Source organism: Stegostoma tigrinum, chromosome 6 (genome assembly GCF_030684315.1).
Source record: "Stegostoma tigrinum isolate sSteTig4 chromosome 6, sSteTig4.hap1, whole genome shotgun sequence".
NCBI lineage: Eukaryota > Metazoa > Chordata > Chondrichthyes > Orectolobiformes > Stegostomatidae > Stegostoma > Stegostoma tigrinum.
Window position 1 is genome coordinate 52,031,136 of NC_081359.1, and position 14,291 is coordinate 52,045,426.

The window sequence follows — 14,291 nt, forward strand, 5'->3', positions numbered from 1 at the left end:
TTGCTAACATCTTTGGCTACATGAGAAGCAGATTTTCAATGGACATGCTCATGAAGGGTCTATATCTACCCGTTTTGTCCCTGACATTCAAGCTACTGAAGTTGTTGGGTTCCTGGTCTATCTCACATTGCCCTGGATGGGAACAGTGTCTCAAAACCTAGAACCACAGGCAAGTTGAGATGTCTCATACTGCTACCATGTAGTATATCTTCAAGTAGTTTTCTCCAGTGCAGGATGTCTCCAAGTCAAATAGACATTTTCCCTACTCCTCATGTGAATATTAGTATGATGCCAGGTGTACGTATTGGATGGCCCAACAGCTGGGAGTCTGTAACAAACAACTTGTCCCATTGACTGTTCACATCTGGCAGCAAGCTGCTCATTCTCAACCAACTCATGCTTCAAGAAAAGTATATTTGCCATGAGGTGTGATTCTGCTATTGGCCATTATTTATTAAATAATCGGAATTATGCTAAGAAACCAATTTCTGATGGTCAGCTGAACTTGTAAAGTTTGGATGTGCTAGAAGCCACATACATAAATGGTCAGGACCCTGTTTTATGTAGGCAAAAGGAACTTGTACATACATTGACAATTTAGTTTTAAAAACATGCATAGAAACGGCCCAAATGAGGAAATCCAGACAGACTTAGCGGGGTCGGGTGCATACGTCTTAAAAATGTCACAAACAAGTGGAGAAAATAACCAAGAAAACTAATGGAGTGTTGGTGTTTATATCCAGAGGACAGAAGTGTAAGGGTGCAGAAATTATGCTATGGCTATACAAAAGCCTGGTTAGATTCCACAAAGATTACTGTGGGCCGATCTGGGCACTACAATATCGGAAGCATATACTGGCCTTGGAAGGAGTACAACTTAAGTTTGAGAGTGATACCTGGACTTCAAGGGCAAAGTTGTGAAGAGACATTATACAAATTAGGCCTGTTTTCTATAGAGTTTAGAAGGTTAAGAAGTGACCTGATCAAATTATTCAAGATATTAACAGGAAAGGACAGGATAAAAAAAATAAACTATTTCCACTGTCTGGGCATTCTAGAACGAGGGGCCATAGTCTGAGAATTAGTGGCAGACCATTTATGACAGATTTTAGGAAGCAGTTCTGCATGCACAGTGGTAAATGTTTGGAACTGTCTTCCACAAATGGTAATGGGTATAGCATCAGTTGTTACTTTTATATCTGAGAATTTTTGGTTAAGCAAAGGTAAGAAGGGATGTGGGCCAAAGAAAGTATATGGAGTTTAGACCATAGATCACCACTGAACTCATTGTATGATAGAACAGGCTCAAAGGATAGAATGGCCAACTGCTGTTGCAGTGATGAAGTTTCTAATGGGTTAGGGCTATCTGCCTGCACCAAGAATTAAGATTTATGATTAACAATTCTTGCTTAATCTCCATTCTAGTGATGGCCCAACCAATTTGCATCCTCTTCTTATGAAATATTTATTAATGCCTGTTATGAGTGTCCTAGTTGATGAGTGGAAGATAAAAAGAAATCTTCTACTTCTAGTCTTTTTTTGGTCATTTTTATGTGTAACATTCTCAGCTGAATAGTATTACTGGTAAGGCAGATCCATGACTAAAATATACCTTCTGAGAACATAGATAACAAGGTGTACAGCTGGATGACTGCAGCAGGCCAAGCAGCATCAGAGGAGCAGGAAGGCTGACGTTACGGGCCAAAACGCTGCTTCAGAAATGGGGGAAGGGAAGGATGTTCTGAAATAAATAGGGAGAGAGGGGGAGGCAGATCGAAGATGAATAGAGGAGAAGATAGGTGGAGAGGAGACAGACAAGTCAGAGGCAGGGGTGGAGCCAGTAAATGTGAGTGTAGGTGGGGAGGTAGGGAGGAGATAGGTCAGTCCAGGAGGACAGACAGGTCAAGGGAGCAGGATGAGGTTAGTAGGGAGGAAATGGGGGTGAGGCTTGAGGTGGGAGGAGGGGATAGGTGAGAGGAAGAACAGGTTAGGGAGGCGAGGATGAGCTGGGCTGGTTTTGGGATGCGGTGGGGGGAGGGGAGATTTTGAAGCTTGTGAAATCCACATTGATACCATTAGGCTGCAGGGTTCCCAAGCGGAATATGAGTTGCTGTTCCTGCAACCTTCAGGAGGCATCGTTGCAGCACTGCAGAGGCCCGGATGGACATGTCGTCTGAGGAATGGGAGGGGGAGTTGAAATGGTTAGCGACTGGGAGGTGCAGTTGTTTATTGTGAACCAAGCCTCCGCTTGGTTTCCCCAATGTAGAGGAGGCCACAGCAGATGCAGTATACCACATTGTCAGATGTGCAGGTGAACATCTGCTTGATGTGGAAAGTCTTCTTGGGGCCTGAGATGGGAGTGAGGGAGAAGGTATGGGGGCAGTTGTAGAACTTCCTGCAATTGCCAGGGAAAAGTGCCTGGTGTTGTGGGGTTGGGGGGAAGTGTGGAGCAGTCGAGGGAGTCATGGACAGAGTGGTCCCTCTGAAAAGCAGATAAGGGTGGTGAGGGAAAAATGACTTTGGTAGTGGGGTGGGATCTGTTTCTTCCTGTCCTGCAGGCCTGACCAGACCCCCTCCACTGACACCCTCATCCGCTTAGCCAAACTCGTCCTCACCCTCAACTTTTTCAATTCTTTCCACTTTCTACAGACAAAGGGAGTGGCCATGGGTACCCGCATGGGCCCAAGCTATGCCTGCCTCTTTGTAGGTTACGAGGAAAAATCCCTCTTCCGAAGTTACAATGGCCCTATCCCCCACCTCTTCCTCCGTTACATCGATGACTGTATCAGTGCCGCATCGTGCTCCCACAAGGAGCTCAAACACTTCAACCACTTCGCCAACACCTTCCACCCCAACCTGAAGTTCACCTGGACCATCTCTAACACCTCTCTCTCCTTCCTGGACCTCTCTGTCTCGATTTTGGGCAACCACCGAGAAACCAATATCCATTTCAAGCTCACTGTCTCCCACAGCTGCCTAAAACACAACACCTCCCATGCACCTTCGTGCAAAAATGCCATCCCCTATTCCCAATTCCCTCACCTCCGCCACATCTGCTCCCAAGATGAGGCATTGGCTCCCGTACATCTCATGCCCTCGTATTTCAAGGATCACAGCTCCCAACAGCCCCCCACCACTGTGTTCGAGAATGCCCTCAACCATGTCGCCCGCAACACATCCCTCACACCTCATTCCCCCCCCCCCAATAACAACCAAAAAAGCATCCCCCTCGTCCTCACGGACCAACCCCCCCCCCCCCCCCCCCCCCCCCCCCCCCCCACCGCCAACCCCCTCCACCGCCAACCTCCGGATCCAATGCATCATTTTCCAACACTTCTGCCATCTGCAATCTGACCCCACCACCAAAGACATTTTTTCCTCCCCACCCTTATCTGCTTTCTGGAGGGACCAAACTCTCTGTGAATCTCTTGTCCACTCCACAATCCCCTCCACCCACACCACACCTGACATTTTTCCCTGAAACTTGTCCCCACACCACCTCCCTCACCCCCATCTCAGGCCCCAAGAAGACTTACAACATCAAGCAGATGTTCACCTGCACGTCTGCATCCACTGTACCTGTTGTGGCCTCCTCTACATTGGGAAAACCAAGCGGAGGCTTCGGGACCGCTTTGCAGAACCCCACGCTCGGTTCGCAATAAACAACTGCACCTCCCAGTCGTGAACCATTTCAACTCCCCCTCCCATTCCTCAGATGACATATCCATCCTGGGCCTCCTACAGTGCCACAACGATGTCACCTGAAGGTTGCAGGTGCAGCAACTCATATTCCGCTTGGGAACCCTGCAGCCCAATGGTATCAATGTGAACTTCACAAGCTTCAAAATCCCCGCTCCCCCTATTGCGTCTCCAAACCAGCCCAGCTCATCCCCGCCACCCTAACCTGTTCTTCCTCCCACCTATCTCCTCCTCCCACCTCAAGCCTCACTCCCATTTCCTACCTACTAACTTCATCCTGCCCCCTTGACCTGTCTGTCCTCCCTGGACTGACCTATCTCCTCCCTACTTCCCCACCTACACTCACCTCTACTGGCTTCATCCCTGCCTCTTTGACTTGTCTGTCTCCTCTCCACCTATATTCTCCTCTATCCATCTTCAATCCGTCTCCCCCTTTCTCCCTATTTATTTCAGAACCCCTTCCCCTCCCCCATTTCTGAAGAAGGGTCAAGGCCTGAAATGTCAGCCTTCCTGCTCCTCTGATGCTGCTTGGCCTGCTGTGTTCATCCAGCTCTACACCTTGTTATCTCAGATTCTCCAGCATCTGCAGTTCCTATTACCTCTTCTTCGAACATGTTTTGTTCTTCTGCTTTAATGAGGTGGTCTCTCACTGAAACACAAGCATGGAATGTTGGTGATAGGGTTTCAAGAATAAAACATTTTGTTTAAGCAAACAAAATGGAGATTTACAGACAATTTGTAGAAATACAGATTCAAAGAGTTTGAAGCACATAGCAATGTATAATCCCATAAATCCTAAAGCACTCCTTTTCAGTTCCCACAAACATCTCTGTCCAATACCCAAATGCACTTCTTTGTTTGGTACTCTGACCAAAGAAAAATCGCCTTCCCTACTACTTCTAATGGCTTGATTTAACTGTGACTTCCACTTGCAGTCTGAAAAATCTGGTAGACTGTTCCTAGAACTTTCATGTGCCTGAGTTTAACTATTTTGAGCTACAAATAACGATTTCAAGGTTTTGTCTAAACTCTCCTGGTCTGGAATCATTGCTGAATTTCTTACTCTGAGGTGATATACTTTAACTACCTTCTTCCTTTCTCAGGAGAATTCATCATCACCCACGATGTTGGTAAAACTGTCCCCAACTAATAACTTTTAAAAAAAAACTTTTCAAGATGTGTGAATCTCCTAAGCTTGAAAAAAAAAATCAAATGTTGAAACTTCTATCTGAAAGTTTAAGGTGTGTGCCTTGCCATGTTTCTTGCTCATTTGTAAGTTTCCTAATGTAATCAAAACATAGTACTCCTTGAGGCTATTTGCCAATCAAGTTATTTTATGAGAAGTGGCAATGGCTACAGAAATACAAGTTCACCAGTAAACTCTTTGGACACAAAAATCCAAACTTAAAAAAGAAAGATATTAAAAAATACATAAATCAGCTACAGTACATCTCAGGATCATTCATAGAAAAATATTCAATATATTTATCGAGAATATGGTCTCTTTAATAACTCTACTCTGAGCTTTAAATATTTAGAGGAAGATTCAAGAGCCTATAACTCAGTCAGCCAATTGTGAACCATTGGAAATAAAGGAGGTTCAAAAGGCCATTTTCTTTTTTTTGAGGAGTGCACAGATTTTTGAGGTTATAAGGCTGGAGCCATCACAAAGTTTCGGAGAGGAAAGCCCCTTTGATTCTAGAGAAATTTGGAAACCATAGTAATGATTTTAAAACGAGGACCGTCACACTATCTTGTTGAAGTCTTGACAAGGAAAGACATACAAATAGTTGAAGTCTCATCCCTTCAGATTCTACTTATTGGAATTTTCTTCAACTTCCCTTTTCTTGTCGCTCTACCTGTTTATTTTTCTTTTGCATCCTATTTTGTTTGCTTTACATTCACTTGCAGTGATTTAAATAGCATAACTTGTACTTCTTTATAGACCACGAAAGCCAGGTAGCTTTTGAGAAGGCTGTCTTAGTCGCCTTTTAAATCAATGTAATTACCTTGCTGTCAAATGCAAACATGAAGTTCTCCTACCATGCTGGCTATCTAGTTCCAATGTGAAAACATAAAGCTTCCCTCCTGATGTCTTCTAACTCAATATTCCATACATCCTGCATTCCAGTTTGCAGCAATATTCAAGTCACAGCTGCCAGGAAAGCAGGCATTCAAATGCATTATGCTGAGAAGATGGTTGCCAACAATCTAAACAATAATGTCTTTAGCATTCGTATATGAGGCTCAGTTATTCATTATTCATTCACAGCATTAGGGTATTGCTGACCGGAGAGTAGTTATTGCCCATCCTTAAATGCCCAGAGGGCAGTTCAGAGTCAACCACGTTGTTGTGGGTCTGGAGTCACATGTAGACTAGACCAGCTAAGGATGGCAGTTTCCTTCCCTAAAGGATATTAGTGAATGAGATGTGTTTTTCTGACAGTTGACAATGGGTCCTTCCATCTGCCATGGCGGGATTTAACTTGGGTCCCCAGAACACTATCTGGGTCTCTAGATTAACAGCCCAGCAATAATACCACTAGGCCATTGCTTCCCCTAAGCAGAATTTCTATGGCTGCGTATGTGTTCTAAGTCCCTGGATTCCTATGACCATTAAGCAAGTAACTTAATTCTTTCTCTGTGAAATAGTGAGTTTATCAAATATTTTAGGTAGCAATACACTTTAGATTGACTGATGTTACTGATGTTCCCTTGGTTCCTTGCCAAAGGCAAAATAGTTTAGAATAGCTGAAGGTATAAATTTTTGTGTCCCTTGTTGTTTCACAACTACATGTTGCCCTATGGTGATATTTTTTGAAGGAATGGGATTAGGTTTCACATGCACAATGATAGGGTTAGTTATCTCGGTTGTCTGGATGACTGACCTGCAATAGTGTGTGTTTGGAAAAGAACAGGCTCAATTCCCACACTGGCTGAAGTTGTGATGAAGGTCCCTACCTTCTCAACCTCACCCCTCACCTAAGGCATGATGACTCACAGATTAAATTCACCACTGTTGTCCCGCTCAAATGGGAGAATAGCCTTAAAGTCCTTGGGACTATGGCTACTTTACCTTTCCTGTTGTCTGATAAACGAACATATTCAAAGATCACTGCAAAGAGAAATTTGACTTTTTAGCAGCTTGAATAGTGATATGTCTACTGGGATAAATCAGTAGTACAGACAGGGTTTTAAATGCAAATATATTCTAATGGGATGGATTAGTGAAATTACTCCTAGATGAATTAGTGTAATCTTTCATAGTATTTCAGTTATATGATCTACTGTACAATTATGATGTTTATATCACAGTCCAGAATCTGAAGTAGCAAGCAATTTTCCTTGTGTTACCAAGTCAAAATATAACTTCTGTTCTCGCCTACAGGAAAATGTCAACATTGATGAAGCAGCTCGATGTTTGGTCAAACACATCATGGCTAGTGAAAATGATCTTGCACAATCTGTTGGGTCAGACGTTGTCACCCCAGCACTCAATTCCTTCAGAAGCAACAGCAGCTGCTCATCCTGTTTAAAGTCTTAGATTGGGATCTTGCTGTAACAGGCCTGTTACACCTTCCGTACTTACGTTTGTATTTGCAATAAGAACATTATTAACTGGAATCTGAAGGGTAGTGGGATTTTGACAAATATGAATGAATGGAAATTTCAATTACAGTAACTTGCAATGATGTAGCCCATGTCTAACAGAAGATAAACCATTCCCAGGGCATCACAGGGTTAAGAAAGAAAAGGCAGTTTATATCACAAAAAGTGTCAACAAAAGTCTAATTTTGGACCACGCACTGTCTTTATTTTGTATTCAAAAGTACAAGAGGATATAATTCAACTTTGACAGAGGTAGGAAAGTGATCATGGCAGATGGGTTATTCCAATGGAAAGGAATGTTGGTAGGATGTATAATCAGGTAACTGATCTACCTCTGCCCATTCTGTACACCAGCCAGACGTAAATTTCATCTTCTATGTGTCATTTCCATCTGCCTGTGATACGAGTCGCAATATAATTACGTACTTTTGACAGCATTTCATGACTTCATAAGAGTTTGCCAAACTTATTGTGATGACCACTGCCATCTCGCTTGCCATTCCATTTCAAAAAAAATTAGGCCTTTGAAGACTGGTGTATGTGTGAGGGAAGAAGAGGAAGGTGACATTGAACACAGTGCTTTGACGAAGCTAAATGAATATGTGCATGGTTGATTTGGTTACTTAAAATGCATTAGTAATGATTTTATCCTAATTGTGCTATCCTAACTCCTTCATGCTGTATGACTCATTATCTCATTCAAGCTGGTTCAGTTGTCATTTTGGTTTCCTTCCTCTCCTTTTTTTCCTCCACTGAAAGTCTTAATTCTACAGTTGTTGCTCAGTTGGTAGCACCTTTGCCTCTTCATCAGGAAGCTTTGTTTCAAGTCTCACATGAGGTACTTGATCATATCCAATGGTGTTTGACAAACATTTCAGTCTGATTTAAAGGTAATAGAAATGTTGTCAATGGAAATTAGTTAGGACTTATCCAAGTAATTGACATTAATTGATGAAACCTAATTTTTAATCCTAGTGGTCATCCTGTAGTCAAACCTTCCTAGTCTGATAATGACCTGTTTATTTGTTTCTCTTTCATTAAGTCATCCTTAATCTATGCTAACATTTGCCCCAAATCCCATAAATTGTGATTCTATTTTACAAACTCTTATGTAGCACCTTTCCAAATGCCATATGAAAATCCAAATATATGATCTCCATTGCTTTTCTTAAATATTCCATTCAGAGTGCATTCTCAAAAGAACTCAAACAGATTTGTTAAACATAATTTCCATTTCATAAAACTCTCATTCTGCCTAATTATGTTACTATTTCCCAAGTGTCATTTACAAACTGCATTAGATTCTGTCATTTTCCTTAATACCAGGCCAGAGAACCTGTCAAAACAATTCAGATATTCTTGAACTAAGGTGATCAATCCAGATTCCCCTTACCTAATGAGATGTGTTTCCTCACTTTCTGTATCTGAGTGGTAAATCAAACATATAATTCAGTTGCAAATCTCTTAAGCACAACAGTGTTCAATTATCAACCATTCATCAAAATTTTGGCTAGCACACAAATATGGGAAAAACTCATATCAGTTACCTTTATGATATTGTACGCCAGTGTACAGATTATTGTTATTCTTTCGGGGCATATTTCTTTGGAACTTCTGAGTTTGAAATTGTAAGTTTGGCGGAAACTTAGTTATATGTATAAATCATGTTGTCTTCTGTGAAAGTAATGGGAATAGAAGCTTTGAGATTCTCCTATGCTGACATGTGCAAAATATTCATGGATGTGCAAAAGAGACTAAATTATTGCCTTCAACCACAGTGTGTTCCTTCTAGTTTTCATGTCACCTTTATTCTAACTTTGGATAGCTAGTGTTGCAGTGATTTAAATGCAAGTTCGGAGAGACAACTGTTGATATCTGTTACCTTGTGATACTAATGATTGGTATGATTCATTTTTTTGAGAAGAAAGTGGAAATGCCTGGCTCTAGTATTTGAGTCATATCTTTCCTCATGTCACACGCTGATTTTAATAGAATAAAGTGTGCTGCTTTTTCAATTGGCAATTTAGAACGGAAAATTGTGTTACAGAAAATAGCAAACAGTGCTAACAAATATTTTTGTTAGCTGTTAAGTTTAGGGAGACAGTCTTGGCATCTTTGGGTACAACTCTGAGTGCTGCTCAACCTCCGTTCTGTCTCTGCTATGACACTGAGCTCCTGTGTAGCACAGTATTTGATCTGCATTTTTAATACAAATTGCATGAAGCTTTTCTGTGGTGTTCTCTTGCAGTGGAAACAAAGAACAATGTTAGCACCTAAATGTCTGTCTGTTCTGGAACAATTCAAAAACAATCGAATTTAAAGTGGAAACATAAATGACCCTTATTAAATTTGAGGTTCAAATCTCAACAGTTTAGAATTTGACTTGTATCTCGTTTTTTCTTCTTTTCCCAGAAAGGCTTCAACCTGAATTGTTAAATTGATAATGATTAGTCTGGGCTGAATCATAGTAAAGCTCATTAATTAATCTGTTTTGCCTTTGGAAACTGATCAAAACAGGCAAATCTAAGTAATTGTAGCTGCTTGCAAATGGGCAACAAGGACCTTCCTGTGGGAAAAGTTGTAATGTCCCTACCCCTAGACAGGGACGCCTGAGTTCAAGCCCCACCTGCTCCAGAGAGATGTGTAAAAATTTCTCTGAACAAGTTGTTTAGAAAAACAGGTTAAAACAAAATCATCTGCTACTGAAATCCTTACAAGGAGGCCCTCTTGTGGCTCAATGGTATGTCTCTGCTCCTGGACTGGGAGGCCTGGCTCCCACTGGTTCCAGAGGTGTGTAATAATGTCTCTGCACAGATTGGTTAGAAAAATAGATTTTTTTTAAAAAGTACAAACCGGCAACAGGGGCCGTCTTGTGGTACAGTGGTAGTGTCCCTACCCTGGACCGAGAAGACCTGGGTTTAATTCCTGTTTGCTCTCGAGGGGTGTAATAACATCTCTGAACAGGTCGATTAGCAAAATAGTGCAAGCTGACAACATTGATCTCAGATTATTTAAATCTCTGGCTGTTAATTTTTTTTTATTTTGCTGATGATCATTTTGTCACAGTGGCATCTGGCGTGCACTTGTTGGACACTATTTGTGTATTTCCATATAAAAAGGAAAATATTAAAATTATTGCACGATTCTAGGAACCACATAAGATAACCACAGATCATGTATTCTGTACGATACAATTATATGAAGCTTTTTCTGCAATTAGAAGCTTCCCTATGTCTATTGATGCATAACAACAGACAAGTATACACGCTTATATTTGTTTTCATTGCTAGTTGTTTTTTTCCCCTAGAACAGGTTATCAGAGGCCATAACTTGAGGAGCACTACTCCACATCAAGCATACCTGACCAAGAGCCTTTCCCATTCTTATAACCTGCCATTGCTAAACCTTGGAGTGGAACTTGACCCAAATGTTTTGATTCTTAGTTAGGGATGCTACCCACTACATCACAAGACCTCCAATAAGGCATTTTCTCTGAAAGATTGAAGCTGTCTTCCTTGATTTCCCTAGTCACCATGAACCGGTAGAAGCATTGCAAACTTAACAAATGAGATTCCAAAGCGATATTAATGGCTAATGAAAAACCGTTTTGATGTTGTTTATATGTGGTAATCACCTGTGCAATAATGCATCCAGTATTGTTTGCTAAGTGATATGGGCACTGATTTTAGAAATTCTGTGGCTGCATTCCCATTATCTCCTGCAGAAGGAAAAAATGTGAATCAACAAAGGGAATTGTGAATGTGACATTTGTCATTCTGCAGTGATACTCTGGTATACTGGCCCATACAATGTTTTAAAAAGTCTTTTAATTTCACAAAATTAGTAATGTCAAAATCTTCTTTTTGAGCTGTGACTAGTCAATCAAGTAACCCCATTTAATAATGGGATTATGTATTGATTTGATGATGGACTCTTCTCTGGTGAATTAGTTGTGGTGCAGTGAAATGTGTACTCGTGTAATTTTTGTTTTAACCCTCTGCAGAGTGATTTTGGAACAGCAGTAATAAAACCTATGCCAATTTTTGACCCTGTGGAAGGAACAGAAATTGCTGCTGCAATTTAAAGGGTCATGGGCCTCTCTCCAGAGTAGCAGACAGGAATGGACAGAATGTCTAGGCACAAAACAGCTACAGGGTGACTACAGATGAAAGAGCATCCAGGTTTTCTGAACTATTCCCAGGGGATGGTAGTGTGAAGGGATTGGTGCTAGAAGTGACAAAGTCAGAAGTCACATGACACCAAGATATAGTCCAACAGGTTTATTTGAAATCATAAGCTTTCGTAGTGCTGCTCCTTCATCAGGTGACACTTTAATGTACACATCCCTGGACACTACGGGGCAACTTAACATGGCCAATTCACCTGACTGCACATATTTGGATTGTGGGACAAAACCCATATAAACACTGGGAGAATGTGCAAACTCCACACAGTCACCTGTGGCTGGAATTGAACCTGGGTCCCTGGCGCTGTGAGGCAGCAGTGCTAACTACTGAACCACCATGTATAGCAACATCAAAATTAATCTGGATTGATTAACTTTAGAGATGTGATTCATGATTACAGAGATAGCTTTGACCGCTAAGCAAGCGCCTTGACTTGTGGCTCTGCACTTTATGGGATTGGAAGAGATGGTTGTGGGCTAACTTTTCCCTTGTTTGCCTGTCAGTTGGCAAAAAAAAAGTATACTTTGTGAAGATAATAAAATGTGAGGCTGGATGAACACAGCAGGCCAAGCAGCATCTCAGGAGCACAAAAGCTGACGTTTCGGGCCTAGACCCTTCATCAGAGAGGGAGCCTCTCTGATGAAGAGTCTAGGCCCGAAACGTCAGCTTTTGTGCTCCTGAGATGCTGCTGGGCCTGCTGTGTTCATCCAGCCTCACATTTTATTATCTTGGAATCTCCAGCATCTGCAGTTCCCATTATCTCTTATACTTTGTGAAGGATTGTTTTTAAAACCTCTTTTAGATGTGACTTTTTAGTAGTTGGCTCAGATATGCTCCTGGCAAGTTTAAATTCGAGGAAAAGAGAAGTATTTATTCATATCACACCCAGAATTTAAGCACCACAAAATACACGCATACTCAAACACAGAAAAAATGAGTTTTATAGATGATACGTTCACTAAGGTTATGAATGGAATAACAACAGAACAGATTATGTGGTGAAATTGGTTCTTTAAGATGAACTTGGCTCAGGCTTGGATGGAGTTTCTCATGTATGGTTTATTGAAGGTGAATGGAGGTTGGATATCTCTGGATTTTCAGACGAAAGTACAATGAGTTTCAGCAGAAAGAGATGCTATTCTTGTTGGTGGAACAAATTAGCTGCTTTCTCACTACCTCAGTCAACTGGTTAGGTAGACTGGTGAAGGAATATTCCCTATTATGTCTGTCAAAATCAAGACTGACTTGTCAATAGCTGGGTGCTGAAATAATAAGATTTTGTTATCCAGTCAGATACACAATACTTTGAATTATTTTTCTAATCAACTTATTCAGAGATGGTATCACATGCCTCTGTCCACACAAGTGATTTGAAGTCATTGCTCCATCATAGTGGATGAATGGTGGTTGTTCATACCTGCTTGTGATATGTTGATTCTGTTCACATCTCTTTACGTTTCAAGACAGTTGACACTAATTCTGGGGTGAGATCACTTTTATTTCAAGTTTTGATCCTATTCAAGAGAGGACACTTCATCCACTGATATTTACAATTTGATGACTTTCTGAAAGCAATTGCTAGTTCTTGTCTGAGGAGAGATATACAATAGTCACCTGACCTTCAGCCAACTCGTTAGCACATTTTATTCATCATTTTAAAGCAGGTTAAAGTAGAAGTAGGTTATTTTTGCTCAGTCTGGCAATTATGAAGGGTGGATTGTTACTTTCCTGACAACTTCCTGAGTATCTGACATTTTGTGCAGGAGATAGTGATTGAGATCACAAATAGCTGTACACAAATAGATTAAAAGCCTTTCTTGTTATAAAACTGTTATTCCACAAGACAATATCCCTTGTGTCCCACCTGTTAGAATGAAAAATAATTTGTACAATTAGGTAGATATTTCATTTTCCTTTGTTAATTGGGAAGAAAATGGACTGCCTTAGTTAATAGGGCATCACTGTTTTTGACAGTGATGTTCCACCTGACTAATGTGGCAAAGGTCACCTGATACTGTCTAGAAGTCTTGGACTGCAAAGAAATTCAAAGCAGTTGTAACCTTCATAGAAAATACTGTTTCCCCAATGTAATTTTTCTTGTTCATTCATGTGGAACATGACATGGGTCATGGACATCACTGGCTGACCAGCATATATTGCCCATGCTTAGTTGTCCTTTTAGAAGGTGGTAATGAGCTGTTTTCTTGATCCACTGCAATCCTCATGCTGACGGTTGACCCAAAATGCATTATGGAACGAATTCCAGGATCTTGACCCCATGACGCTGAAAGAGCAGCAACATATTTCCAAATCATGATGATGAGTGGCTTGGAGGGGACTTGCAGGTTATGATGTTTCCATGTATCTGCTGTTCTTGTCCTCCTAGGTGGAAGTAACTCTGGGTTTGGAACGTGAAATGCAAGATCTTTGGTATATTTCTGCAGCCATCTTATAGGTAGCACCCACTGTTCGCAACTGAACATTGGTGGAGGGAGTGGATGCTCATCTAAGTGATGCCAGTCAAGTGGGCTGCTTTGTCTTGGATGGTGCCAAGCTTCTTCAGTGTTCTTGGACCTATTCAGGCAAGTGGGGAGTATTTAATCGCATGCTTGACGTGTGTTGTAGATGATGGGCTGGCTTTGGGGATTCAAAGTGAGGGGCTCACTGCATTATTCCTAGCCTCTGACCTGCTGTTGTATCCACTATGTTTATATGGTGAGCTCAGTTGAGTTTCTGGTCAATGGTAACCCCAAGACTTTTGATATTAGGGCATTCAGTGAAGGTAACTCCATTGAA

At 41.3% G+C, this 14,291-nt stretch overlaps 1 protein-coding gene across 2 annotated transcripts in view; it reads left to right on the plus strand.

The window, feature by feature from the left end:
* The window catches only part of LOC125453669 (ras-related protein Rab-38), a 48,792-nt gene extending 36,758 nt beyond the window's left edge, over window positions 1-12,034 (plus strand). For both annotated transcript variants that reach the window (XM_048533517.2, XM_059646561.1), the window contains exon 3: window positions 7,088-12,034. In XM_048533517.2, coding sequence (XP_048389474.1) covers window positions 7,088-7,243 — 156 coding nt within the window. In that variant the 3' untranslated portion in view covers window positions 7,244-12,034. The remainder of the gene's footprint in view (window positions 1-7,087) is intronic.
* Window positions 12,035-14,291: the final 2,257 nt, after the last annotated feature.